Below are 26,796 nucleotides of genomic sequence, written 5' to 3' on the forward strand. Positions count from 1 at the left end.
GAAAAGAGAACGAATTTAGGAAATGTACCGCGTCATGTTTCCTCACATTGTATGTTTTTGAATGCTGGAATGTCCGTTTGTTTTGACGGACACATAAGACACCGCATGATGTAGCTGCTGTTACGCACTTTTACTAAGGTAGACATGTTTTCAATATGAGGTCAGGGCTGTTCCTCCTCGTCTGTTTCTGCATTGCCGACGGATGATTCTGACATTTTTGTTTTGCTACCGACGACCATACGACTGTAAAGCGAACCCGTCCCGCCGCTGAGATTGAGTATGGTCACGTGAGCACAACTCGGTTTGATTGGTGAAACACGGTCACGTGGAAGAGCTTTAGCGGAAGTCTCTCTCTCTCTCTGTCAAAATAAAACCTTAAAACGAGGCGCGCGCGGGGGAATAACAACAGTGACGCGCGCAATGTACCTCTGCATATAAGACTCCATTTGTGTTTAATTCCAAATACTTCCTCAACACTCGAGAGGTTTATTTAGTCAGTAGTATCAGTTTGAGTTATTTTAATATGTGTGTATTACTCAAACCCGTCTTAAATAACGAGTGAATCTCAATGATAGTTATTTTCTGGTTGTAGTAGCGGAAGTGTCCAGCGGGCGTCAGTGTCGTGAATCAGTGTCGTGATGTGCGCGTGACAGAAGCAGCGCTGAAGCGGTACATGTCGAGCTCGCGCTCGCGTCGGTTCGATCTCGAGTGAATGTGATGATGATGATGATGGAGGACCCGCTCAAGGCTCTTCTGGATGAAGTCGCTCTGGAGGGTTTGGACGGCATCAGTCTTCAGACTCTCTGGATGAGGCTTCAGATGCGACAGCCTGAATTCGGTCTGAATCTGGATTCGGCCACACAGAACTTCATCTGGAGCTGCTTGAGCCGAACACCTGAGATCCGATTCTTCCTGTTACCCGAACCCCGGAAACACGTCACAGTACACGACCGGTGCGTCCAGCTCGAGCAAACACTATCAAAACAATGACAATTGAACACGTTTCTTCTATAGTGAAGTCATTCCCAATACCAGACATTTATACTTACTGTGGTTTTACTACAGTCGCCCGTAGTGTAAACTTGATAGTCTAGTCTAGTCTAGTCTAGTCTAGTTTGGTTCCAAAATGAGATAACTCGTGTTCAAAATTCATGTTTTTTATTGCACGTTTCAATGACTATGAATCAAACTGCTGTTGGTTTATTTTGACTCAAGCTGTAATAACTACAAATATACAGCTGACTAACACAGTAAAAACATGATTACATCATAAATAAGAATCTCAAGCAAATTCTTGATTTATTCTAATAAGGTTGTGAAATGCTTAACTGAACGAGATGCACTCACTAGTGTTGACGCACTTGACCGTCCTGAGTGTTTGTTTCAGGTTCGTGGAGGTGGACCGGAACACAGGCATTCACGAGATGCGTCAGTCGGAGTCTGAGGATCCGTATCCCATCAGTGTGGTGACGGACGACCCGAGCGGGGTTCAGGGTTCATGCGTGTTCTTCAAAGAACGCGTGGATGTCACAGAGGAGATCAGAACGTCTGATCTCAGGATGCTGGTGACGCTGGAACAGGCTCAGAATCAGTGAGACACGCTTGTCACAGTGACAGAAGATGATGACGCACGGAACGATTGATTGACAGGTGTGTCTCTGTTTGTGTACAGGTGGGCCGAGAAGCTGGTGATGGTGGCGTCACAGGAGATGCGTTCCAGAGCTCTGATTGGACCGGAGGGAAACCCCGAGCTGAAGCTGAAGGACCCGACCTACTGCATCCTGGAGAGATTGGCTCGAGCGCGCTGGCAGGGTGAACTCCAGCGAGAGATGCACACACGAATATTCAGGTGCTGAAACTGCAGACATCGCTACAGCAATAAAACTAAAGGTCACACGACCGCCACACAGTCTCGTTGTCTTTATACAGTCGACACGAAACACAAGCTGGCAGTACACAGTGTATACTTTCAAGTGCACTCAGAATAAAGTGTGTGGATGCTAACGGAGTGGACAGTCATGTCACGTTGTTTCTGAGCTCATTGGCTGCAGCTTCACGTTTTGAATTGAAACAGATTTTGGAATGTGCTGTAGTGATGATGTAATCATGTGTGGTGTGCTGTGATTGGTCAGAATGGATGCGGGTAAGATGCATTATCTGAGGAGGACGCTGGACAGAAACCGACTGATCACCATACAGTCACACGTGTCTCGTCTGCCGTCTGGAGCTCAACAACATTCACTGCTGCTGCTGCTGCCACGCTTCCATGTGGACAGGTGTGTACAGACCCAAACATTCATCATCGCCATCATCACCACATGTGATTGACAGTCATCTGAAATATGTGTGTGTGTGTGTCAGGAGGAGTAAATATGACATTCTGATGGAGTCTGTGTCTAACATCCTCTCTGAAGTCCCCAACAAGATGATGGTCATGGTGAAACTCAGACAAGAGCTGGTGAGGAACGCTCGTCAATCAACATCTGTGTGTGTCGCTCACATCATTCACACGCTTAATGTTGTGTGTCGTGCAGCGTGTCAGCGAGCGGACCTTCAAGCGTGTGTATCAGTACATGTTAGCCGCTAAGATGGTGAGCCTGTTGAGGATTCCCCTGAAGGAGCTGAACCCTGACGGAGGACCCTTCAAAACCTTACGAGGTCTGTCACACATCTGACATCACAGTCACGCCATTGGCTAACTCTCAGAATTCTCTCTCTCTGTGATTGGTCGCCAGGCTCGGAGGTGTACGTTCGCTGTCTGAAGCTTTTGAAGGTGTACGGACAGAAGGACGTGGAGGAGGAAGAGGACGATGAGAACAACGATGAAGATGGCGACGGGCCTGTGAAGAGGAATATTCTGGCGGCTCCTCGCATCATCGAGCGTGACATGCTCTCACAAGCCTACGACATCGGTCAGTCCTCACACAGTCACATGATCACGTGTTTCTTTATTTAAGCCTTGATCTGTGTTTTGATTGGCTGGTGCAGTGGTGTCGAGCGGCTCCAGAGGGATCTCGCAGTCTGTCCTGAGAGGACATCTCAACATCGGACGACTGGAGGGACGGATGGTCTGCAGATCACTGGAGCGAAACGACATGATCAAAGTAAAACATTCGGCTCGCTCTCAGATAGAAATGTTTCTCCGGCGTGAAGTATCACACGTGTGTGTCACAGGGGTTCATGGAGGACGTGGGACGTCAGAGGACCACCAAATACATCAGCAAACACTTCGTGGAGGAGAGTAAACTCAACCTGCAGTTCACTAAAGAGCTGCAGCGCAGTCAGGACCTGAGGGGGACACACCTCGCTGAACCCGGGTCAGATCCACCCGCCCCGGGCGCTACAGGAGGACACAAAACGCAGACCACAGCACAGCTCAAACAGTCCAAACTCAACTTTAAAAAGCGTGCTACACCCATCAAAAGTGAGTGACATGCACTACAGCCAATCACAGCTTGGCACTGTAACGATTGCGATGCGATTCACCATACTGTTACACCACACCTTTTATCATTTCTCAGGGTGTGCATTTAAACCCTTAAACAAGTGTAGCTCCAGTCAGTTTGATTACATTTGAAACTAACCGACATGATAACCCTCATTTTCACCGGCTTGATCTTAAATGACACAGTAAACATCAATTACAGCTTTAACTTGGCAAATGACCAGCATATAAGAGGGATAATCCGCTTCCAGTCGGGTGGTTCTTGACCTCCACGTCGTGCATTAAAACCCTTTAACGGACGACTAGCTGTGGATCATCCTTTACATGTTGCACATTTCTTTGTAAAATATAATATTTTGTGTCAAATAACTAAATCCACAGGACAAATTCCAAATCAAATAGAAAGTGAATAATACAAGTAAGTGTCTTTTATATACACAAACTAAGATTTAAGACATTTCCGCATATCCGGGTTATGTAGTAAACACAGCGGCCCCTGCTGTTCAAAACCTGTATCGCCATTCATTTAACATCTCAACCTACTTCTCAATCGTCACATATTACAATCGATTTTCAACCTGCTCACTTATGATGTCTTTTTCCACCTAAGAAATGTTGCCAAATGATGAAATATTCTATGTGTTGCTGACGCGGAGAAGCTTATTCAGGCATTTATGACCTCAAGACTTGACTACTGTAATGCTCTACTTAGTGTTTGTCCTGCATCATCAATAAACAAACTACAGTTAGTTCAGAAAATACCATCACATAACCCCAATGTTATCAACCCTTCACTGGCTTCACATTAAGTATCGTATTGACTTTAAAGTTCTTTTAATCACTTATAAAGCCTTAAAGAGTTTAGCCCCTACCTACCTAACAGAGCGTCTATCACACTACAACCCATCACGCTCTCTAAGATCTCAAAACTCTTTTGATAACACCTAGAATAACTAAATCCACCAAAGGGGGTCGAGCTTTCTCATACGTAGCACCTAAACTCTGGAATAGCCTTCCTGATATTATTCCAGGATCAGACACACTCGCCCAATTTAAATCTAGATTAAAGACACATGTTTTCAGCCAAGCATTCACTTAATGCAACATATGCTAAATAAACCACCGGGAGATGCTGACATTAGATATTATTTACTAGGTCTTTTTATAATAAGTTAAAGTATTCATGTTCTGTGTTTGACCTTTTTGGGGTTTTTCTTATTTTCCCCTGTAAAGCTGCTTTGGAACAATGCACATTGTGAAAAGCGCTATAAATAAATTGAATTGAATTATGATGTCAGTTCTGTGATCTGGTTTTTAGTTGGCTGATGGTCATTGAACGATTGCTCTGGCCCGTTTCTTGAAATCACTCTCACGTTTGTTTTCTGTTGTTGGTGTTGTTTAGAGAAGTCTCTCCGTTCACCTCAAGCATGCACAGGCAAATCCTCACAGAACAGCGAAACCGATCGAGACAGAGATGATGCGTGTTCTGACCACGCCCCCATCCCGACTGTCAGCCAATCACGCTTTGCTGAAGACACACCTCTGGTGGTGGAGGAGGTGCTGGCGGTCAGTGAGGTCAGTGTCTGCGGGTGTTGTGTGTTTTTGTGTTTTATGTGTGTTTGTTGTTTAGTAACGGCCTATGTTCATGACGTCAGGTGAAGAAGGTGGAAGTTCATGAGACGTACAGACTGCTGAAACGCAAGAACATGATCATTGAAGCTGTGAGATGCAGCAAGATCATCGAGGGCTTCTACTCGTGAGATTCTCTCCGCTACACAAACACACACACACAGAACGCACACACACGTTAACATGTTTTGTGTGTGTGTCAGTCTGCAGAAGTTACTGACGGAGGAAGAGAGGAAGGATGGTGTGAATACTAAAGTGTGTAAGAAGAGTGTGATGAGACTCATCCGCGCGCTCTCTCGAGAGGGTTTACTCAAACTCTATAGGACTATCGTCATACAGGACGGAATACACAAGAAGGTACGCGCACGCACGCACGCACGAACACACATAAATACACAACTCATGACTGACATGTGACTCCGTCTGTTTCAGGTTGAGTTTGTCGTTCATCCATCCGTGACACCGGATGATCCGCTGGTTAAGAGTGCTATCGATCAAATCCGCATGCGTATGTCCAGTTCTGTCTCTGCAGCTCGGTGAGGACAACAGCCGCACTCACTACACTCCATCATGATAATCTGTCATCATTCAAATGATCCCTCACTGAACCGTTATTGTCTGAAAACACACCTGACATCAAGTGATTTGATATGATGTTCTGTCATCGTGTAAGTGACTCTTGTGCTTGTGTGTTGACCAGTGTTGTGTCACAAGCTGAAAAGAAGAAGTCTAGTCCACAAGCTACAAAAGAGAATAAAACAGCAGCGTCTTCACGTCCGACTCAGAGCAACGCGCCCAAGACAGTGAACGAGAAGATGGGGGTCAAAACCCTGAAATCCTTCAAACCTGTAACCGGTAAAACTCCCTCACACACATTAACACACAGTCTCTGAAAGAGCAAAATTGTCATCAGTGACTCCTCCTCATGTGTGTTCTGATGAAGAATAAACTCATACAGCTTTGACATGACACGAGGATGAAGACATGATGAGAGAATTCTCATGTTCATGTGAACTGTGTCTTATCTGTTTTTGTGCCAGTGCCTGGACATGGACGCACGATGGGATTTCAGCCCAAGATGCCTCGTTTACGTATTGTTCACGCTTTCCTGTGGTACATGATTTATGGACTCAGACGCTCCAGCCCGACTGAACCTGACACCCAATCTGACCCACCCGACAATCAGAACAACCCCACCGACCCTAAAGCTGACACTCCGTCCGGTCCGCCCGAGGGTTCTGGCACTGATGAGCAGATGGAGGTAGAATCTGAAAAGCATCAGTTTAAGGGTAAGCTTGTGTCTGTCACTGGAGCTCACTGTGTGCAGTGCTGCCTCGACTCTTAGAAACATCTCAAAGATTCCTTTCCTATGATGATCAATTAGAGGTCATGTGAAGGGTGTGTAACATCTGTGTGTGTGTTCACATCTCTCTCTTTGTGCGTGTGTGCAGTGTATGTGAATGAGAATAACTGGAAGAGGTTTATTCCTCCCATTCCGCTACACAAGGACTTTGGTTATGGATGGGCTCTGGTCTCTGATCTTCTCATATCACTGCCACTGAGTATCTTCATGCAGATCTTTCAAATCAACTACAAGGTACACACACACACACACACACACACACACAAATAAATATTTACCTCAGGCTATTAACAGAAGATGTAATGTTGTTATTGTGTTGGGTTTAAAGCAGTAATGTGTGTGTTCTTGTGATTTTGTTTTGATGGTGTTGTGTTTGTGTCTGTTGTGTTGTGTTCGTGTTCTGATTGTGATTTTTGTCGTGACTATGTTTGTGTTGTGATTGTGTTGTTGTAGGTTGAGGGTCTGGAGCAGTATCTGAGTGACCCTGTGAAGCAGCATTATCTCATCAGATTTCTCCCTGCGGACATAAAAAGACAACTGCTGCACAAGAGGTGAACACACGCACGCATGCACACAAACACACAGACACACACACACACACACACTCAAACTCTAATCGTGATGATGTGATTGGTCACACAGAAAGTACATCTTCAGTTTTCATGAGAGTCTTCAGAGGTTGTGTTTTATGGGTCTACTGCAGTTTGGTCCCATTGAGAAGTTCATGGACAAAGATCAGGTGTGAACCACACACACACACACACACAGTTGTGTTACACTGATGACGATGATGTCATTTACAAGTGCGTGTGTGGGTTTCAGGTGTTTGTGTGTCTGAAGACGAAGGCCACGATCGTGGATACGACAGTGTGTGATCCTCATTATAATAAGGTCATTGAGACGATTCGCCCGTTTGAGAGGAGACATTATGTGTTTAAGACGCCTCATGATGTGGAGAAGTACTGGTTTGACCTGCTGTGTGTGTGTCTCAACACACCTCTGGGTAAAACAACCATCCTCTGTCTGTCTCACGGCCTGTCTCTCTGAATGTCTGTCTGTCTGTTTCCAGAGGTTTTGTCTTAATCAGCTGTGATTTTCAATTCTCTCTCTCTCTCTCTCTCTCTCTCTCTCTCTCTGTCTCTCTCTCTCTCTGTCTCTCTCTCTCTGTCTCTCTCTCTCTCTCTGTCTCTCTCTCTGTCTCTCTCTCTGTCTCTCTCTCTCTGTCTCTCTCTCTCTGTCTCTCTCTCTCTGTCTCTCTCTCTCTGTCTCTGTCTCTCTCTCTGTCTCTGTCTCTCTCTCTGTCTCTCTCTGTCTGTCTCTCTCTCTGTCTCTCTCTCTCTCTCTCTGTCTCTCTCTCTGTCTCTCTGTCTGTCTCTCTCTCTCTCTCTGTCTCGCTCTCTCTCTCTGTCTCTCTCTCTCTGTCTCTCTCTCTCTGTCTCTGTCTCTCTGTCTGTCTCTCTCTCTGTCTCTCTCTCTCTGTCTCTCTCTCTCTGTCTCTCTCTCTCTCTCTCTCTGTCTCTCTCTCTCTCTCTCTGTCTCTCTCTCTGTCTCTCTGTCTGTCTCTCTCTCTCTCTCTGTCTCGCTCTCTCTCTCTGTCTCTCTCTCTCTGTCTCTCTCTCTCTGTCTCTGTCTCTCTCTCTGTCTCTCTGTCTGTCTCTCTGTCTCTCTCTCTCTCTCTGTCTCTCTCTCTCTGTCTCTCTCTCTCTGTCTCTCTCTCTCTCTCTCTCTCTCTCTGTCTCTCTCTCTCTCTCTGTCTCTCTCTCTCTGTCTCTCTCTCTCTGTCTCTCTCTCTCTGTCTCTCTCTCTCTCTCTGTCTCTCTCTGTCTGTCTCTCTCTCTGTCTCTCTCTCTGTGTTTTCAGGAGTAACACGTGGGCGCTCTCATGAGCGTTCAGGTGAGGCAGAAGAGTCTGATGTTGTGGGAATAGAACGCTGCCCCAGATTCCTGCAGTCCATACAGTGAGCCATCTGCTCCTTCTGATTGGTTCAGACTGGAGGTGCTGTCATCTGTTTGGCTGATGTGTTGTTTTCATTGTTGTTGTGTTGCTTAGGGGTAGTAGTACTGTAGTGCATGATGGTGTTACCCCCGGCAACGGGCAGGGTGCTGGTGGACTGGACTCCATCTTGTTTAGTCACCTGAAGCGCAACTGGACCTGGACCAGCCACCTGGTGAAAACACTTGCACAGGTGATACACAAAAACACCACGTGTGTCATTAGAGGTGTGTCTTGATGTTTCAGATGTGAGTGTGTGTTAATGTGAGCTGATGCTGTGTTATCAGAGCACTGATGTTAAAGATCGTCAAACCGTCCGGCTGAGAAACCTGTTGTCCAAACACCCCCCACCCAAACCTGCTACACAAACATACGGTAATGGCAATTACACACAACAATCATCAGCTGATCCCTCAGAGTCAAGCTCACTATGTGTGTGTGTGTGTGTAGTGATGCAGACTGATGGAATGGTGCCGCCCCCTGCTGTCGTGGAGGAGGAGGTGCGTGTGAGCCGGCAGCCGGCCAGCAGGAATGAGGAGGTGCGTGGAGGACGAAAACTCAAACGCAAGAGACCCAAGAAAGACATCAGCAAACCCACACGCAAGAAGAAGAAGGGTAACACAAAAAACATACGAGCTACACAACATGTGCTGTGTGTCTTCACTGTTGAACTCCACCGTGTGTGTGTGTGTGTGTGTGTCAGGGGCTCGTGCGAGGAAACAGTATCACGCTCAGGACGAGACGGATCGCAGAGCTTTACTGCACATGACTAAACAAAGAGTCACATGGACACATGAAGAGGACAGTCTACTCATGTTGTGTAGAGTTACCAGTCACTTCCTCAACCGAAAGGTGCATACACAGACACGCACATTAACACACACCATTATCCTGCTCCTTGATGTGTATGTGTGTTTGTGTGTGTAGTTGAAGAAGCCGTTTGTTCCATGGACGGTGCTTCGAGATGTTCTTCATGCTGAGTTTGAGTTATCATGTGATAAAACATCTCTGTCTGTCAGCCGACGCTCACGGTACATCATGAAGAACCCCCAGACTACACTCAACTACAGGTACACACACACACACTACACTCAACCAGAGGTACACACACACACACTACACTCAACTACAGGTACACACACACACACACTACACTCAACCAGAGGTACACACACACACACACACACACACACACACACACTACACTCAACTACAGGCACACACACACACACACACACACACACACACACACTACACTCAACCAGAGGTACACACACACACACTACACTCAACTACAGGTACACACACACACTACACTCAACTACAGGTACACACACACTACACTCAACCAGAGGTACACACACACACTACACTCAACTACAGGTACACACACACACACACTACACTCAACCAGAGGTACACACACACACACACTACACTCAACTACAGGTACACACACACACACACACACACACACACACACACACACACACACACACACACACACACACACACACACACTACACTCAACCAGAGGTACACACACACAACACTCAACTACAGGTACACACACACACTACACAAAAACAACAGGTACACACACACACTACACTCAACCAGAGGTACACACACACACACACACACACACACACACACACACACACACACACACACACACACTACACTCAACTACAGGTACACACACACACACACACACACACACACACACACACACTACACTACACTACACTCAACTACAGGTACACACACACACACACACACACACACACACACACACACACACACACTACACTACACTACACTCAACTACAGGTACACACACACACACACACACACACACACACTACACTCAACTACAGAATGGAACTGAGTGTGTGTGTGTGTGTGTGTTACAGGATTTGTTTGGCTGAACTGTATCAGGATAAAGAGCTGCTGGCGAAATTCATGAACCGAACCGACGACTACGACAATCCACAGGTACCACACACAATACTTTGGGGGTCAGGACTGTTTGTGGATGTGTATGTTCTACAGATGTGTGTGTGTTACAGGTGTGTGCAGCGGAGTATAAAGAGTTTGTGAGTGCTCTGAGGTCAAAGTTCAGCTCCAGTTACGGCTCTAATGATGTCATCATACCAGATACCAGAGAGGAACTCTTCAACAAGTAATCACACGCACGCTTGCACACACGCACACATGTACTTGGAATTCTTTCAGCCTGAAGATGTGTGTTTGTGTTGTTGTCAGGTTTAAGGTGTACAGGATTGGAGATGATACACTCGAACGCTCCAGAGATGTTCTCAACAGGTGTGTGTGTGTGTGTGTGTTGATAGTGTCTCTCAGCACTTGCACACACACATGAGAAATGATAACACAGAATGAGTGTGTTTGTGTGTTTCAGGCAGGAAGACATTCATGTTCTAGTGTTGTTTAATTTAATTCAGAGCACTCTTGTTCTGACAAATGCTCAGATGAAGAACTACAGACCCTTCCAGGTACACACACATCCATGTTTATGGTGTATATTATATTACATGATGAGTTGTATTAAACGTGTTTGTGATTTTGTGTGTTTTAGACGTTCTGTCTATACACACAGTATAAAGAGCAGGACTTGACTCAGGCCTTTCAAACGTGTCGGAGGCGGGGCTTAGTAAATCGCCGACGCCCCATGACCTTCTATGGCATAAAGAAGTGCCAAGCCCTCCCCTTCCTGCCCATGTCCTATCAGCTCTCACAGCATTACTACAGGTAACGCACACAATCAGAGTTAACACCGAAGAGAGAATGTGAGGGATGAGGAAACTCTGCTCATGGTGATGATGATGTGATCATCTGCAGGTTCTTCACATGGCGAATCCCCAGCAGCATCTTTAATGAAGCGTATGATCTCATCTCCACCTTACGTGAGAGAGGCTCAAGAGACCGAGACAGCAGCTTCTCTTTCCAGAAAGATCCTGAGAACCAAAGAGACGACAGCCACCACCAGGGGACGCAGGAGAGGAAAGATGTGCAGGCAGAAGACGACACGCTGCAGATCCTCATGGATGCTCCGGGCGGTGTGAGCGCCTGCTGTCTCACTCTCATGACCCTCGGCCTGCTGTCTGTAGACGTCACCATACCACAACAGATTGTCATCATCAACAGCAGCATGTTTGACAACGACCTGCTCAAGAGGTACAGCACACACACACACACACACACACACAGAGTGTGACATGATAATGTTTGTGTTGTGTTTCAGTCTCAGTAGAGAACTGGAGGAGGAGGAGGATGAAGAGGAGAAGAAGAAGAGGAGAGTGGAGGTCAAACCTCCTCAAGCGTCTCACACCAATTACCTGCTGATGAGAGGATATTACACACCTACACTCATGCGTTCACAAACACACAACTCCAACACCACCGACAACATCATCATCAACACCTGCAGTGTCCACGTCAAGCTCCGGGAGACGCCCAATCACACACACTTCACACCAGAGGGTACGACGTACACACACACACACAGTATTATTGAGACTTGATTTCATTCTGTGTGTGTGTTTGTGTTCCACAGCGGCGTCTTTCTCAGCGTTTTCTTCATCCGCTCCTCTGTGTTTCCCGGTGTCTTTCACTCGTGTGTACGGCTCAACAACCCTAGACCTGCAGATGTTTGTGGACCGGTGTGTGAGTGCGTTAGGATACACACCAGAAGACATCCAGACTGTCAATAACATCAGAGACACTGTACAGGAGGAGGCAGAGTTTGGCATTGACAGACAGGACCTTGGTATGAGCTTCGTACATCTGGAAGAGCCTGAGAACGGCCGAACGAGAACACTACAGCAATATATACAGGTGAGAGAGACTATACTGGATGTAGAAAAACTGATTTATACAGTCAGACAAACTTTTCATTTTTCAGCATGTTTAAGCAACGAGAAATGCCATTCAGTCGAGAAATAAAAACAGACCAAACCAAGAGTTCCAGATGTCAATCAAAGCATTCTGTATTTACTGTCATCTGTGCGTTTGTAGGATCTGGTGGACGGAGAGCAGCTCGTTGAGGTGGGCGCTCTCTCTCATAGGCTTGTCTGTATGAACACTGCGTCTCATTGGCTGCTGGATAGCAAACGTGATGATGATGAGCTGACACAAGAGGCGTCTCTGAAGAGAGGCCCCGTCAATGAGCCCACCCATGCCACGCCCCCAGCCAAGAGGAGGAGAGCCACAGATTCTGATATCCAGGCAGATCCAGTCTCCACGGATGCGGCTGTCGATCAAACCGCCGTCAAGGAGACTGACGCAGAGCAGAACACTGCAGATGAGAAAGAGGCGGGGCTTGTTGACCCTTCCCACTCCAGAAATGAAGGTGCGTTTTTTTTCCGTTGGAGGATTTTGTTTTCTTGTTTGTGGTTTTGACGTTAAATTTGTGTTTCAGATGGAGATGATGAAACCGCTGAGCAGCAGAACGAGTGAGTCATGTGACAACATCATACTGAATACTTCATTCTGATTTGGTCAACAGCTACATTCAGCACTTGTGTTCCAGTAGACACAGCTGAACAGCGTCTTTATTTGCTATGAAAGTTCTAGTAGATCTGGCAGTAATATCCTTGTTCCCATTGGCCATGATAATTGTGTAGTGAATATGTGATGTGTGCGTCAGCAGCGGTGATGGTGGTGGCGAGTCGGTGAGGTTCGTCAGTCGTCCGTGGCGTGTGGTTGACGGTTCATTGAACAGTTCGGTGTGTAAGGGAATGTTGGAGTGTCTTCTTCTTCACATCATAAGTAATCCAGGCATCCGTGAGCCGCCTATACTTCAGCATTACAGTCAAGTGCTGCAGCCTGTCGCCATCCTCGATCTCCTGCAGGTAACACAAACCTGAACTGACCTCTCAGACACACACCAGACTCGCACGGTTTCATTTACAAATCTGTGTTGTGTTGTGTCAGGTTCTGGTTGATCTGGGCTGCGTAAGGAAGCGTTACACCGTTCACCAGCACAAAGCATCGCTCTTCTCCAGACCCAGAATGGCGCAGGTCAAAGGTCAGAAGGAGGTCAGAATCAGAGATGAAGCCATGGCATTTTATGAGCCCACGGTGGACTGTATGCTGAGACTGGCTCGAGTTTTTCCACATCAGCCCAACTGGAACAAATGGGTTCAGCTGTGTCTGCGCGTCTGACCGAGAGATACAGACGTTTGTCTTTTTGATGTTTTAAAGTCTTCTGCTTGTATTGTTAAATAAAAAGATAATTTCTTCAGTCCTCATTTCATTCGGTAATCTGAAGGACCTTCTATGACACATGTCATATGAAAGTGTTTAAGGGCTTATCAAGATTCTTCATAAATCAAAAGAAATCTATTGCAAGAAAGAAATTTCATGTCAAATTTGTCAAGTTTATTTGTATAACGCTTTTCACAATGGTGCATTGCTTCAAAGCAGCTTTACATGAAAAAAGAAAGCACAGAAGAGGAAAATTAGTGTAAAAGGACCATCCTAATAAAAGCAAAGTTAATAGAATTTGCAGACGTTCATCTGATATCAGCAGTCTCCAGGTGAGCAAGCCTACAGGACAACACTCTAATGGTGAATGAATGGAGATAAATCCTCAGAAGAAACCAGACTCAGCCGGGAGGGCCAGTTCTCCTGTGATGGGGTACAGCTGCACTCCCCGTGCTAAAGCAGTCTCAAAAACATTTACCCCAAACTAGGGAAACACATATGCCATTTTTAAAAGACTTAGTATGAGTACTGATATTTTTGTTCTGGTACTCGCCGATACGGATACCTATAAGCGATGACTGTATAATTTACAATTATGTTAATAAATAAATACAATTTTACTAGCACATGTACTTCAGTTTACCATATACCCAAGGGAGGTGGTGTGCTAAGCATTTTTGACAGGACGCCCCAAAGAGCGTAATTTGTTTCAGTTAACCAGACTTTTATTTTGTGCCAGTACGAGTACATGAGCACTGTGCATCCCTTCCCCAAACACGTCCTGCGTCATCCTAGATTATGTTAAGAAAATATAAAATTGTTATCAAAGATTGAAATCTTTTGTCATCATTAGATTATGAGACTTTCATTAGAATTGCATAGGAAGGGTCAAATTTATGAAGAGTTAATTTGCTTAAACATGTCACTCAAAATGTTTTTATAGTTCATGCCACATGATATCGATCAAACTGAAATGTAAAAATAATTTTGTTTTAATTGATAAATTGTATCATCATCATCATCATCATCATCATCAGCGCTTCATGAGCTGCTGCTGCTGTTGTTGTTGTTTGAGAGTGAAGTGGATCGAGGGGTGAATTTCAGTTTGATGGGCTTTTTAGGAGCCAGTAGACCACTGAGGCCGAGCTCCACAGGAACCTGATGGGAGAGAGAGAGAGAGAGAGAGAGATGTGATGTGTGTGTGGTGACACATATGATGAGCAGGTATCACGTGTTGGTCTCACCTGTGTCTCCTCACACACTCCCACATCAAATCTCTGTAAAATCTCCACGACGGCCAGTTTCATTGTGACCTGAGCGAAACGCATACCGATGCAGTTCCTGGGTCCCATACCGAAGGGCATGAATGTGTATGGGTCGATGGATTCTCTGTTATCTTTAGTGAACCTGAACGCACAACAGATTAAAGAGTACTGTTATTATATAACAGTAACAGGAGTTTGTAAAGTGTGTTTGGTGAAGTTTCGGTGACCTTTCTGGTTTGAAGGTGTCAGGATCGCTCCAGTGCTCTGGGTCTCTGTGAAGCACGTATGTTGGGATCATAACAACCGTATCTTTAGGAATGTTGAGACCGTTGATCTCCACCGTCTTCTTACAGACGCGCTCGAGTCGAGCAGCTGGAGGAAACAGTCGGAGAGATTCATTCAGAGCTGCGTCCAGATAATCCATGTTCATCAAAATCTCATAATCCAACAAAACCTGAAACACAAGACACACACGACAAACTCTGACTCTTTACTTTACTTTCTCTATTAGTATGCGTCTCTCAAACTAAAAAGTGTTTCATGTGCTCAATACTTCAAATGACACTGTAAGTGTATTAGTAGTAAACTTTGAAGAGACCCCTTGTTTGCGTTTGTACTGCAACTATACTACAGGTGATCTTGTAGTTGTACGAGTTCAATACTAATACTTATACCAATGTTTTAGTTTTTATACCACAGTATAGCCTACTTGTTTTTTAAAGTGAACTTAAGTGTCCTAGATTTAAGTAGACTTAAGTATACTAGTACATTTTTAGAATCTACAAAGTGAGACAATTTAGTCCCAAAGTAGTACTGAAAGGTACACCGCAAGTACAATGACATAAGTATACTTTTTACATAAAGTATACTTCAGTAAAGTTTAATAAACTTTAATGAGGTGATGTTTAAGTACACTTGTTTTCCGGGAATATTGGTGAATTGATCTTGTGTTTACCTTATTTGGGAAAGTTTCATCAATTTCTTTCTGCAGTTTCTTCAGAGCGTCTGGATTTGTTGCAAGATTGTAAAAGAGGAACGTCAGAGTACTGCTGGTCGTCTCATAACCAGCAAAAATGAAGATCATAGACTGAGACAAGATCTCATGATCACTTAAACCTGGAAAAAAACCACGCATCTCAGAATGATGTGATGAGTGATGTGATGTTAGAGTGATGTCAGAATTATCTCAGAGTGATGTGACATCGGAATGACATCAAAGTGATGTCAGATTGATGTCAGAATTGTCATCACATCACTCTGACATCATTCTGACATAATTCTGACATCACATCATTCTGACATTATTCTGACGTCGTTCTGACATTATATTACTCTGAGATCATTCTGAGTCACTCTGACATCATTCTGACGTCAATCTGAACTCAGAGTGATGTCAGAGTGATGTTACAATAACGTCAAAGTAACATCACAATAACGTCAGAGTGACGTCACAATAGCACCAGTGTGATGTCAGAATTATGTCTGACATCACTCTGACGTCACTGACATCACTCTGAGATCATTCTGAGTCACTCTGACATTATTCTGACGTCACTCTGACATCCCTCTGACATCATTGAGTGATGTCAGAGTAACGTCAGAATTATGTCAGAGTGATGTCACTCTGATGAAGATGTCAGATGTCTAATGAGCTTAAATACATAGGAATTGTACTGCATCACCCTTAGAATATATATAAATAAATGAATAAATAAACAAAGTGCACCAGTGCTTGCTAGCTATATATACCATATAAATCCTTCTACGAATTAGCCATTAGTCTCACCACTGCTGGATAGAAGCTTTTATAAAAGCGTGTTTTATGTGTGAGGATACTGTCAGCTCGTATATGTCTAAGGCTCTAGGGTTTGAGTCTGGGCCTCAATAGTGAGTGAGCTGGATGATGAATGTCACTGACAGTGTTGGGTGTAAATAGTTACTAAGTAATTAGTTACTGTAATGTAATTACTGTTACCTTAAAAAAGTCAAGTAAGGGACTACTCTTATTTTCTCTGTAATTTAATTACAGTTACTTCAGATGTAATCGAACTGTGTAATGTATAAAATAGGGGAATTGACATTAAATTTCAAAGTCTAACTTTAAAACGTACGCATTAATGTATCTTTCTCACATTTGTAATACTTTAGTCAGTTAATGAGAGAACTTTATGTAGTTGTATATGATTTATTTGGATGAATTAAGAGTCGTTTCATGTCTACCCTTGATTCACTTAACTAATCAAAGTGGGTGTAGGATATAGAAAGTAATTAGTAATCAGTAACTAAATACTTTTTGGTGAGAGTAATTTGTACAGTAATCTAATTACACTGTTGAATATGTAATTAGTAACTAGTAATTAATTACTTTTTCAGAGTAACTTACCCAACACTGGTCACTGAGTATAGACTTAGCTTTCTTCTTACTGGGTTCTCTGTACAGTTTGGTCATGGGTGTAAGGTTTGTCCCAATGATTCGCCTCCGTCGCTTTGACCCGCCAGCCTGACAAGCGGGTCTGTATACGGCGCCACCATGGCAGCAGGATCAGATGGCTGCTTGTCGGAACTGGATTACTTATCCCTGTTGCAAGTCTTGTCTATGGTGTATTGTGTACATGTTTTTCTCATCACCTCCCCCATGTTATGCTTTATCTTCTTCTAAAAATACATTTCGTTGCACTGTACTTGTATGTGTGTAATGACAATAAATTAAATCCAAATCCCAAAATTCTCTCTGCAGCCTTTATAACTCTTTGGAGAGATTTCTTCTCTGCCTGTGTTGTATTTCCAAACAACACCGCAATGCTATATGTCAAGACACTCTCTATGAGAGTCAGAGTGACGCCAGTATGATGTCAGGGTGAGGTCAGAGTGACGCCAGTGTGATGTAAGTGTGATATCAGTGTGATGTCAGTGTGATGTCAGAGTGATGTCAGAGTGACGCCAGTGTGATGTCAGTGTGATATCAGGGTGATGTCAGAGTGATGTCAGTGTGATGTCAGAGTGATGTCAGTGTGATGTCAGAGCGACGTCAGAGGGATGCTATAGCACATTACGACTGATGCAGAGTGATGTCAGTGTGATGTCAGAGTGATGTCAGTGTGATATCAGGGTGATGTCAGTGTGATGTCAGTGTGATATCAGGGTGATGTCAGAGTGACGCCAGTGTGATGTCAGTGTGATATCAGGGTGATGTCAGAGTGATGTCAGTGTGATGTCAGAGCGACGTCAGAGGGATGCTATAGCACATTACGACTGATGCAGAGTGATGTCAGTGTGATGTCAGAGTGATGTCAGTTTGATATCAGGGTGATGTCAGTGTGATGTCAGTGTGATATCAGAGCGACGTCAGAGGGATGTCAGAGTGATGTCAGGGTGATGTCAGTGTGATATCAGGGTGATGTCAGAGGGATGCTATAGCACATTACGACTGATGCAGAGTGATGTCAGTGTGATGTCAGAGTGATGTCAGTTTGATATCAGGGTGATGTCAGTGTGATGTCAGTGTGATATCAGGGTGATGTCAGAGTGATGTCAGAGCGACGTCAGAGGGATGTCAGAGTGATGTCAGGGTGATGTCAGTGTGATATCAGGGTGATGTCAGAGGGATGCTATAGCACATTACGACTGATGCAGAGTGATGTCAGTGTGATGTCAGAGTGATGTCAGTTTGATATCAGGGTGATGTCAGTGTGATGTCAGTGTGATATCAGGGTGATGTCAGAGTGATGTCAGAGCGACGTCAGAGGGATGTCAGAGTGATGTCAGGGTGATGTCAGTGTGATATCAGGGTGATGTCAGAGTGATGTCAGAGTGATGTCAGAGGGATGTCAGAGTGATATCAGGGTGATGTCAGAGTGATGTCAGGGTGATGTCAGAGTGATGTCAGGGTGATGTCAGAGGGATGTCAGAGTGATGTCAGGGTGATGTCAGTGTGATATCAGGGTGATGTCAGAGTGATGTCAGAGTGATGTCAGAGGGATGTCAGTGTGATATCAGGGTGATGTCAGAGTGATGTCAGAGTGATGTCAGAGGGATGTCAGAGTGATGTCAGGGTGATGTCAGGGGTACGTCAGGTTTACTCTGTTTGATTCTTCACCTTTCTCTCTGTGTTCACCGGGTTCTGATTTGCTGGTTGTCTGAGAATCCACCATCAGCTGTAGGAAGTCGACTCGTTTCTACAGAAAGTGATGAACATCCCATTACAGCTCTGATTGTGAGTTTTCTGTGTGTTAGTTTGTGATGTTCATGTGTTTTACCTTGTGATCATTGGCCACTCTCTCAGACTTGAGCTTTTGTAGGGCAGCGTAGAAGAAATCTGTCACTGATGTCGGGAAAAAGGCCAAATCCATTTTCTCCAAGACGGGTGACATGAAAGGAAATAAAGCTAGCAAAGAAATTGAAAACATATTTTTCAAGCGTTTTCTACAACCAAACCAAACACGCTGTTTCTTGTTTCAGTGTTTCCTACAGTAGTCAGGTTAAAGGGCTCATTCAGGAAGATTATAGAATTCTCTCATCATTTACTCGTGTCATGTCAAACCTGTATGAGTTTCGTTCTTCTTAAGAACACAACAGAATACATTTTGACCTCCATTGATTTCCATTGTATTTTCACCTGATGGACGAGTCACATACAGATTAACAACCACACGAGGGAGAATAAATGATGAGAGAATGTTTGGGGGCATAGTTTTGATTGTTGTGATGTTTAGTTGATGTTGTATTGGCGTTTTACCGGCGAACAGAAACAGAGGATTCAGAAAGTCAAACTTGAGCATTCTTTTGATGTTGGTCACAAACGGATCTTTGGGGTTGTTGAGGGAGTCCATGTCGACACTGAACGCTGTACTGGTGACCACATCCATACTGTATCCTCCAAAAACCCTCAACACGTTCAGAGAAGACACCAGAATATTACACACCACACGTTGTGCTTTACACGATCTTGATGAGATAATTCAGAACTTCTGCTCTTATAACTGCAGCGGTATAACAGTCTGTTAAGTCACCGCTGAGAATCTGATGTTACACAACAACACACTCCTAATAAGTGTACATGTGTGATGTGTGTGTGTGTGTGTGTGTGTGTGTGTGTGTGTATGCGTCTCACTCTTTAATGTCCACGGCTTCTCCTCGATTGGCTGATTTTCCCAGATTCTGATATAAAGTTTTTGAGTTTGTCTTGATGATGGCAAACATCTAAAGAATGAAACAGTCACACATCATTCACATCTGTCATTATAAAGTGTGAAGGTAAAGATGCTTTCTGTTCAGAGGATGTAATACTCAATTAATTTATATCATATAAGAAGTTTAATGTTTTGGGTGTGTTTTGTCGTGTTCTTATACAGCTCATGCAGGAGTTGTTGTGTGTTCACAGACCTCTTTCAATCGTCCGCTTGTGAAGGAAGGAGACAGAACACTGCGGATTCTTCTCCAGTCATCATCTTCAACAATAGACACAGCGTCATACAGCGGACCGTTCAGACGAAAGTTCTGTACACACACACACACACACACACACAAAATCATAAAATTTCTTCATACAGTATCAGTCATTTTGATTGGTTGTGATTTTACCCTTCTGTTGGTGAAGAGAGAGTAACATTCTTTCACCAGGATGGTTTTGAAGATGGACAGATCCAAAATACACAGAACAGGTTGCCTTGCATCATAAATTCTGTAAAAACAGATTTTTATAACCAACCATAAGTTACAGGTACAACACTTGTGTGTTTAATGTTTAGAAACGATATGTCACGTGTAACATGTGTGAAACGATTTGTGTTCATTTTACCCCCAGACTTTTCCATACTTTCTAAAACACTCCAAATCAAAATGAAAAAAACCCTGAAAGAGAAAAACCACATGTGATGATGATCATGAGAGTGAAAAGTATTGAACATATTGTTATCAGACTGGGATTCCTCAGACATAATGGATCTTGTGTTGAGAATGGAAGAGTGTCTGAAGATTCAAACGCTGTACACATGAAACTCACCTTTCTGTATTCCAGCATGGTTCCAAAGAACGGAAGAGGTTTGGGTCCTGGAATACCCAGATTCTTGAAGAAGCTGAGAGGCCAATATCCATATCTACACACATCACAAAAACACATCAAGAGTGTCTTATATCACATCACTTATCCAAACTCTCACACAGGTGATGAATCTGAGTCTCACTTACATGATGAGAAGAGCGACAAACGTGATGAGAAGAGCCCATGTTTCAGCGGAGAACAACACCATAATGCTTTCAGCTCTCCGTCTGGTGGTGTAATGAGAGAGAGCTCGGAAACACACACACACACACACACACACACACACACAGATATTTTATTTAGATTACACATTAACTCACACAAACACAAACTGACCTCTGTACCCACTTCACCTATAAGCAAACCTACAGTTCACACAATAGCACAATGACGTTCAGCTTTTGCTCTTTTCTTGTCTATATTAGGAAATGTTTCTCTGTACAAGAACACATATCAGCTGTTGTCCTTTTAAAGTCTCGTATCTCCAGGTTTGGTGATTTGTGTCATAAATCATTATTAGTCATCCTCTATGTTTGTCACTAGATTTTGCAAATATATCTAACCTAGAATCCTCTCACAGTGTACAGAACAACATACACTGATGCTGACACAAGACTGACGCTGACACAACACAACACAACACAACACAACACAACACAACAAAACACTGACACTGACACTGACACTGACACTGACACTGACACTGACACACCACAACACAACACTGACACTGACACTGACACTGACACAACACAACACAACACAACACAACACTGACACTGACACTGACACTGACACTGACACACCACAACACAACACAACACAACACAACACAACACTGACACTGACACTGACACTGACACACCACAACACAACACAACACAACACAACACAACACTGACACAACACCGACACTGACACAACACTGACACAACACAACACAACACAACACAACACTGACACTGACACTGACACTGACACTGACACTGACACAACACTGACACTGACACAACACTGACACAACACCGACACTGACACAACACTGACACAACACAACACAACACAACACTGACACTGACACTGACACAACACCGACACTGACACAACACTGACACAACACTGACACAACACAACACAACACAACACAACACAACACAACACAACACAACACAACACAACACAACACTGACACTGACACTGACACTGACACGACACTGACACTGACACTGACACAACACTGACACAACACCAACACCGACACTGACACAACACTGACACAACACAACACAACACAACACAACACTGACACTGACACTGACACTGACACTGACACTGACACTGACACTGACACTGACACAACACTGACACAACACAACACAACACAACACTGACACAACACAACACAACACTGACACTGACACAACACTGACACAACACTGACACAACACTGACACAACACAACACTGACACTGACAATGACACTGACACAACACTGACACAACACTGACACAACACTGACACAACACAACACAACACTGACACTGACACTGACACTGACACAAGACTGACACAACACAACACTGACACAACACAACACAACACAACACAACACAACCTGACACAACACAACCTGACACAACACAACACAACACAACACTGACACAATATAACACAACACAACACTGACACAACACAACACAACACTGACACAACACAACACAACCTGACACAACACAACCTGACACAACACAACACAACACAACACTGACACAATATAACACAACACAACACTGACACAACACAACACAACACTGACACAACACAACACTGACACTGACACTGACACTGACACTGACACTGACACAACACAACACAACACTGACACAACACAACACAACACAACACTGACACAACACAACACAACACTGACACAACACAACACAACACAACACTGACACAAAACAAAACACAACACAACACAACACAACACAACACTGACACAACACCGACACTGACACAACACCGACACTGACACAACACAACACAACACTGACACTGACACTGACACTGACACTGACACTGACACAACACAACACAACACAACACAACACAAGATTAGATTAGATTAGATTCAACTTTATTGTCATTACACATATACAAGTACAGTGTAACAAAATGTAGTTTAGGTCTAACCAGAAGTGCAGTTAGCAAGTGCAGGATATACAGTTAGAATAAATACAGAATACAATAGTGAGAATATAATACAGTGGGCATGGACTATAAAAATATTTTGCAGTAGGTGTGTTCTATGAAAATATGACAGTAGGTATATACTATTAACCATATATACAGATGACTATGTACTATGAACATTAATGTACAGGTGGATATGAACAGATAATAATTTAGACTAAAATAGTGCAAGTGACTTAGGTATGCATAAATTATTGACATTAGCTATTAAAGTTGCAGTGCAATAGGTGAGTTAATGCAGTTGTTGAAGTTACGGTGCAGTATATGAGTTAATGCAGTTAATAGGTTGCAGTCCAGAAGATGAGTTAATGCAGTTAATAAGGTTACAGTGCAGTTGGTAAGTTAATGCAGTTACTGAAGTTACAGTGCAATTGATGAGTAGATGCAGTTAATAGAGTTACAGTGCAGTTGATTAGTTAATGCAGTTATTGAAGTTACAGTGCAATAGATGAGTAGATGCAGTTAATAGAGTTACAGTGCAGTTAATTAGTTAATGCAGTTATTGAAGTTACAGTGCAATAGATGAGTAGATGCAGTTAATAGAGTTACAGTGCAGTTGGTTAGTTAATGCAGTTATTGAAGTTACAGTGCAATAGATGAGTAGATGCAGTTAATAGAGTTACAGTGCAGTTGGTTAGTTAATGCAGTTATTGAAGTTACAGTGCAATAGATGAGTAGATGCAGTTAATAGAGTTACAGTGCAGTTGGTTAGTTAATGCAGTTATTTAAGTTACAGTGCAATAGATGAGTAGATGCAGTTAATAGAGTTACAGTGCAGTTGATTAGTTAATGCAGTTATTGAAGTTACAGTGCAATAGATGAGTAGATGCAGTTAATAGAGTTACAGTGCAGTTGATTAGTTAATGCAGTTATTGAAGTTACAGTGCAATTGATGAGTAGATGCAGTTAATAGAGTTACAGTGCAGTTGGTTAGTTAATGCAGTTATTGAAGTTACAGTGCAATAGATGAGTAGATGCAGTTAATAGAGTTACAGTGCAGTTGCTTAGTTAATGCAGTTATTGAAGTTACAGTGCAATAGATGAGTAGATGCAGTTAATAGAGTTACAGTGCAGTTGGTTAGTTAATGCAGTTATTGAAGTTACAGTGCAATTGATGAGTAGATGCAGTTAATAGAGTTACAGTGCAGTTGATTAGTTAATGCAGTTATTGAAGTTACAGTGCAATAGATGAGTAGATGCAGTTAATAGAGTTACAGTGCAGTTGATTAGTTAATGCAGTTATTGAGGTTACAGTGCAATTGATGAGTAGATGCAGTTAATAGAGTTACAGTGCAGTTGGTTAGTTAATGCAGTTATTGAAGTTACAGTGCAATAGATGAGTAGATGCAGTTAATAGAGTTACAGTGCAGTTGGTTAGTTAATGCAGTTATTGAAGTTACAGTGCAATTGATGAGTAGATGCAGTTAATAGAGTTACAGTGCAGTTGATTAGTTAATGCAGTTATTGAAGTTACAGTGCAATAGATGAGTAGATGCAGTTAATAGAGTTACAGTGCAGTTGGTTAGTTAATGCAGTTATTGAAGTTACAGTGCAATAGATGAGTAGATGCAGTTAATAGAGTTGCAGTGCAGTTGGTTAGTTAATGCAGTTATTGAAGTTACAGTGCAATAGATGAGTAGATGCAGTTAATAGAGTTGCAGTGCAATAGATGAGTTAATGCAGTTATTGAAGTTACAGTGCAATAGATGAGTAGATGCAGTTAATAGAGTTACAGTGCAGTTGGTTAGTTAATGCAGTTATTGAAGTTACAGTGCAATAGATGAGTAGATGCAGTTAATAGAGTTACAGTGCAGTTGATTAGTTAATGCAGTTATTGAAGTTACAGTGCAATAGATGAGTAGATGCAGTTAATAGAGTTACAGTGCAGTAGATGAGTTAATGCAGTTATTGAAGTTACAGTGCAATAGATGAGTAGATGCAGTTAATAGAGTTACAGTGCAGTTGATTAGTTAATGCAGTTATTGAAGTTACAGTGCAATAGATGAGTAGATGCAGTTAATAGAGTTGCAGTGCAATAGATGAGTTAATGCAGTTATTGAAGTTACAGTGCAATAGATGAGTAGATGCAGTTAATAGAGTTACAGTGCAGTTGGTTAGTTAATGCAGTTATTGAGGTTACAGTGCAATTGATGAGTAGATGCAGTTAATAGAGTTACAGTGCAGTAGATGAGTTAATGCAGTTATTGAAGTTACAGTGCAATAGATGAGTAGATGCAGTTAATAGAGTTACAGTGCAGTTGATTAGTTAATGCAGTTATTGAAGTTACAGTGCAATAGATGAGTAGATGCAGTTAATAGAGTTGCAGTGCAATAGATGAGTTAATGCAGTTCTTGAAGTTACAGTGCAGTAGATGACTAGATGCAGTTAATAGAATTACAGTGCAGTAGATAGGTTAATGCAGTTATGGAACTGGTCCATTAGTGCAAATGAGCATTCAGTTAAATATTCTTGGTGTGCAAGTGAGCAGTATAGAGTGCAAATGATGCTGTGTGTGTGTAAACAGTCCGGTAGAGCAGATACGTGAAGTACTGGTGTGTACAGTTCAGTCATGCATGCAGCCCTGTAGTGCAATGTAAACAATGTTGTAGCAGCATTGGAGTTAAAGGTATGAGAGGTAGTGGAATCAGTGGGGGGCAGAGTTCAATAATGAAACAGCTCTGGGAAAAAAGCTGTTTCTTAGTCTGCTGGTTCTTGTCCAGAGGCACCGGAAGCGCCTACCAGAAGGCAGGAGAGTAAACAGTCTATGAGTGGGGTGAGGGGAGTCCTTGAGAATGCTGCGAGCTCGACGCAGACAGCGTTTCTTCTGGATGTCCTCAATGGCAGAAAGTGTAGTCCCTGTGATGCGCTGGGCTGTTTTCACCACCCGCTGCAGTGCCTTGCGCTCAGCAACAGAACAGTTCCCGTACCAGACTGTGACACAGTTGGTCAGGATGCTCTCTATACTGCAGCGATAGAAGTTCACCAGGATAGTTGAAGACAGTTGGTTCTTCTTCAGTGTCCTCAGAAAGAAGAGACGCTGGTGAGCCTTCTTGACCAGGCATGAGGTGTTGGTGGTCCAGGACAGGTCCTCCGAAATGTGAGTCCCCAGGAACTTAAAACTGGAAACACGTTCAACAGCCATTCCATTAATGTGGATGGGATCGTGTGTGTCTCCTTTCGCCTTCCTGAAGTCCACGATGATCTCCTTTGTCTTGGAGGTGTTAAGGAGCAGGTTGTTGTCTGAGCACCATATGGCCAGGTGCCGGACCTCCTCCCTGTATGCAGTCTCATCGTTGTTGCTGATGAGACCAATCACTGTTGTATCGTCTGCAAACTTGATGAAGGAGTTAGATCCGTTCACAGGCCTGCAGTCGAGTGTGAAAAGGGAGTAGAGAAAGGGGCTCAGTACGCAGCCCTGTGGTACACCAGTGTTGAGGGTGGTGGTGGTGGAGCAGATGGGGCCTAACCTAACAAGCTGAGGCCTGTTCGTCAGGAAGTCCATAATCCAATTGCAGGTAGGGTTGTTGATGCCTAGGTTTCCAAGTTTGACGATTAGCTTGGAAGGGATGACGGTATTGA

At 43.5% G+C, this 26,796-nt stretch overlaps 2 protein-coding genes across 3 annotated transcripts; one reads left to right on the forward strand and one right to left on the reverse strand.

Annotated features, from left to right (window-relative positions):
• The first annotated feature begins 361 nt into the window (after positions 1–361).
• gtf3c1 (general transcription factor IIIC subunit 1) lies at positions 362–13,695 on the forward strand. Of its 2 annotated transcripts, none has more exons than XM_079462013.1 (37): positions 362–953; positions 1,388–1,591; positions 1,673–1,849; positions 2,133–2,276; positions 2,362–2,458; positions 2,535–2,658; positions 2,736–2,912; positions 2,989–3,104; positions 3,175–3,424; positions 4,848–5,020; positions 5,101–5,201; positions 5,278–5,431; positions 5,507–5,610; positions 5,775–5,929; positions 6,115–6,363; positions 6,526–6,671; positions 6,891–6,988; positions 7,080–7,176; positions 7,260–7,440; positions 8,298–8,394; positions 8,487–8,622; positions 8,717–8,804; positions 8,880–9,044; positions 9,133–9,281; positions 9,357–9,499; positions 10,346–10,427; positions 10,502–10,614; positions 10,698–10,757; positions 10,852–10,945; positions 11,029–11,201; positions 11,292–11,627; positions 11,695–11,933; positions 12,007–12,287; positions 12,468–12,801; positions 12,871–12,904; positions 13,099–13,303; positions 13,386–13,695. In XM_079462013.1, the coding sequence occupies exons 1-37, from the start codon at positions 718–720 to the stop codon at positions 13,614–13,616; spliced, it is 5,943 nt and encodes a 1,980-aa protein (XP_079318139.1). In that variant the 5' UTR covers positions 362–717; the 3' UTR covers positions 13,617–13,695. The 2 variants fall into 2 exon arrangements, with proteins under 2 accessions (XP_079318139.1, XP_079318140.1); XM_079462014.1 differs by having other exon boundaries at positions 13,102–13,303.
• A 111-nt stretch (positions 13,696–13,806) lies between these two features.
• On the reverse strand, positions 13,807–21,241 carry cyp3a65 (cytochrome P450, family 3, subfamily A, polypeptide 65). The gene is made up of 13 exons (XM_079462015.1): positions 21,110–21,241; positions 20,925–21,018; positions 20,721–20,773; positions 20,504–20,603; positions 20,306–20,419; positions 20,034–20,122; positions 19,659–19,807; positions 19,180–19,307; positions 19,020–19,098; positions 15,879–16,039; positions 15,151–15,377; positions 14,903–15,065; positions 13,807–14,816 (listed from the first exon to the last, which is right to left on the reverse strand). Exons 1-13 carry the CDS (start codon positions 21,169–21,171, stop codon positions 14,700–14,702), a joined length of 1,536 nt encoding a protein of 511 aa, XP_079318141.1. The 5' UTR covers positions 21,172–21,241; the 3' UTR covers positions 13,807–14,699.
• Between the last annotated feature and the right edge of the window lie 5,555 nt (positions 21,242–26,796).

This window comes from Barbatula barbatula, assembly GCF_947034865.1.
Source record: "Barbatula barbatula genome assembly, chromosome: 8".
In the NCBI taxonomy this organism is placed as follows: domain Eukaryota; kingdom Metazoa; phylum Chordata; class Actinopteri; order Cypriniformes; family Nemacheilidae; genus Barbatula; species Barbatula barbatula.

Coding starts and splice junctions, on each gene's coding strand:
- gtf3c1 (XM_079462013.1), top strand. CDS start 718: ATGATGATGATGATGGAGGACCCGCTCAAGGCTCTTCTGGATGAAGTC. Junction 8,623..8,716: donor TGGTGAAAACACTTGCACAG/GTGATACACAAA, acceptor CTGTGTTATCAG/AGCACTGATGTTAAAGATCG. Junction 9,500..10,345: donor CAGACTACACTCAACTACAG/GTACACACACAC, acceptor TGTGTGTTACAG/GATTTGTTTGGCTGAACTGT.
- cyp3a65 (XM_079462015.1), bottom strand. CDS start 21,171: ATGGTGTTGTTCTCCGCTGAAACATGGGCTCTTCTCATCACGTTTGTC. Junction 20,774..20,924: donor CCATGCTGGAATACAGAAAG/GTGAGTTTCATG, acceptor TTTCTCTTTCAG/GGTTTTTTTCATTTTGATTT. Junction 15,378..15,878: donor ATGAAACTTTCCCAAATAAG/GTAAACACAAGA, acceptor CTTGTGTTTCAG/GTTTTGTTGGATTATGAGAT.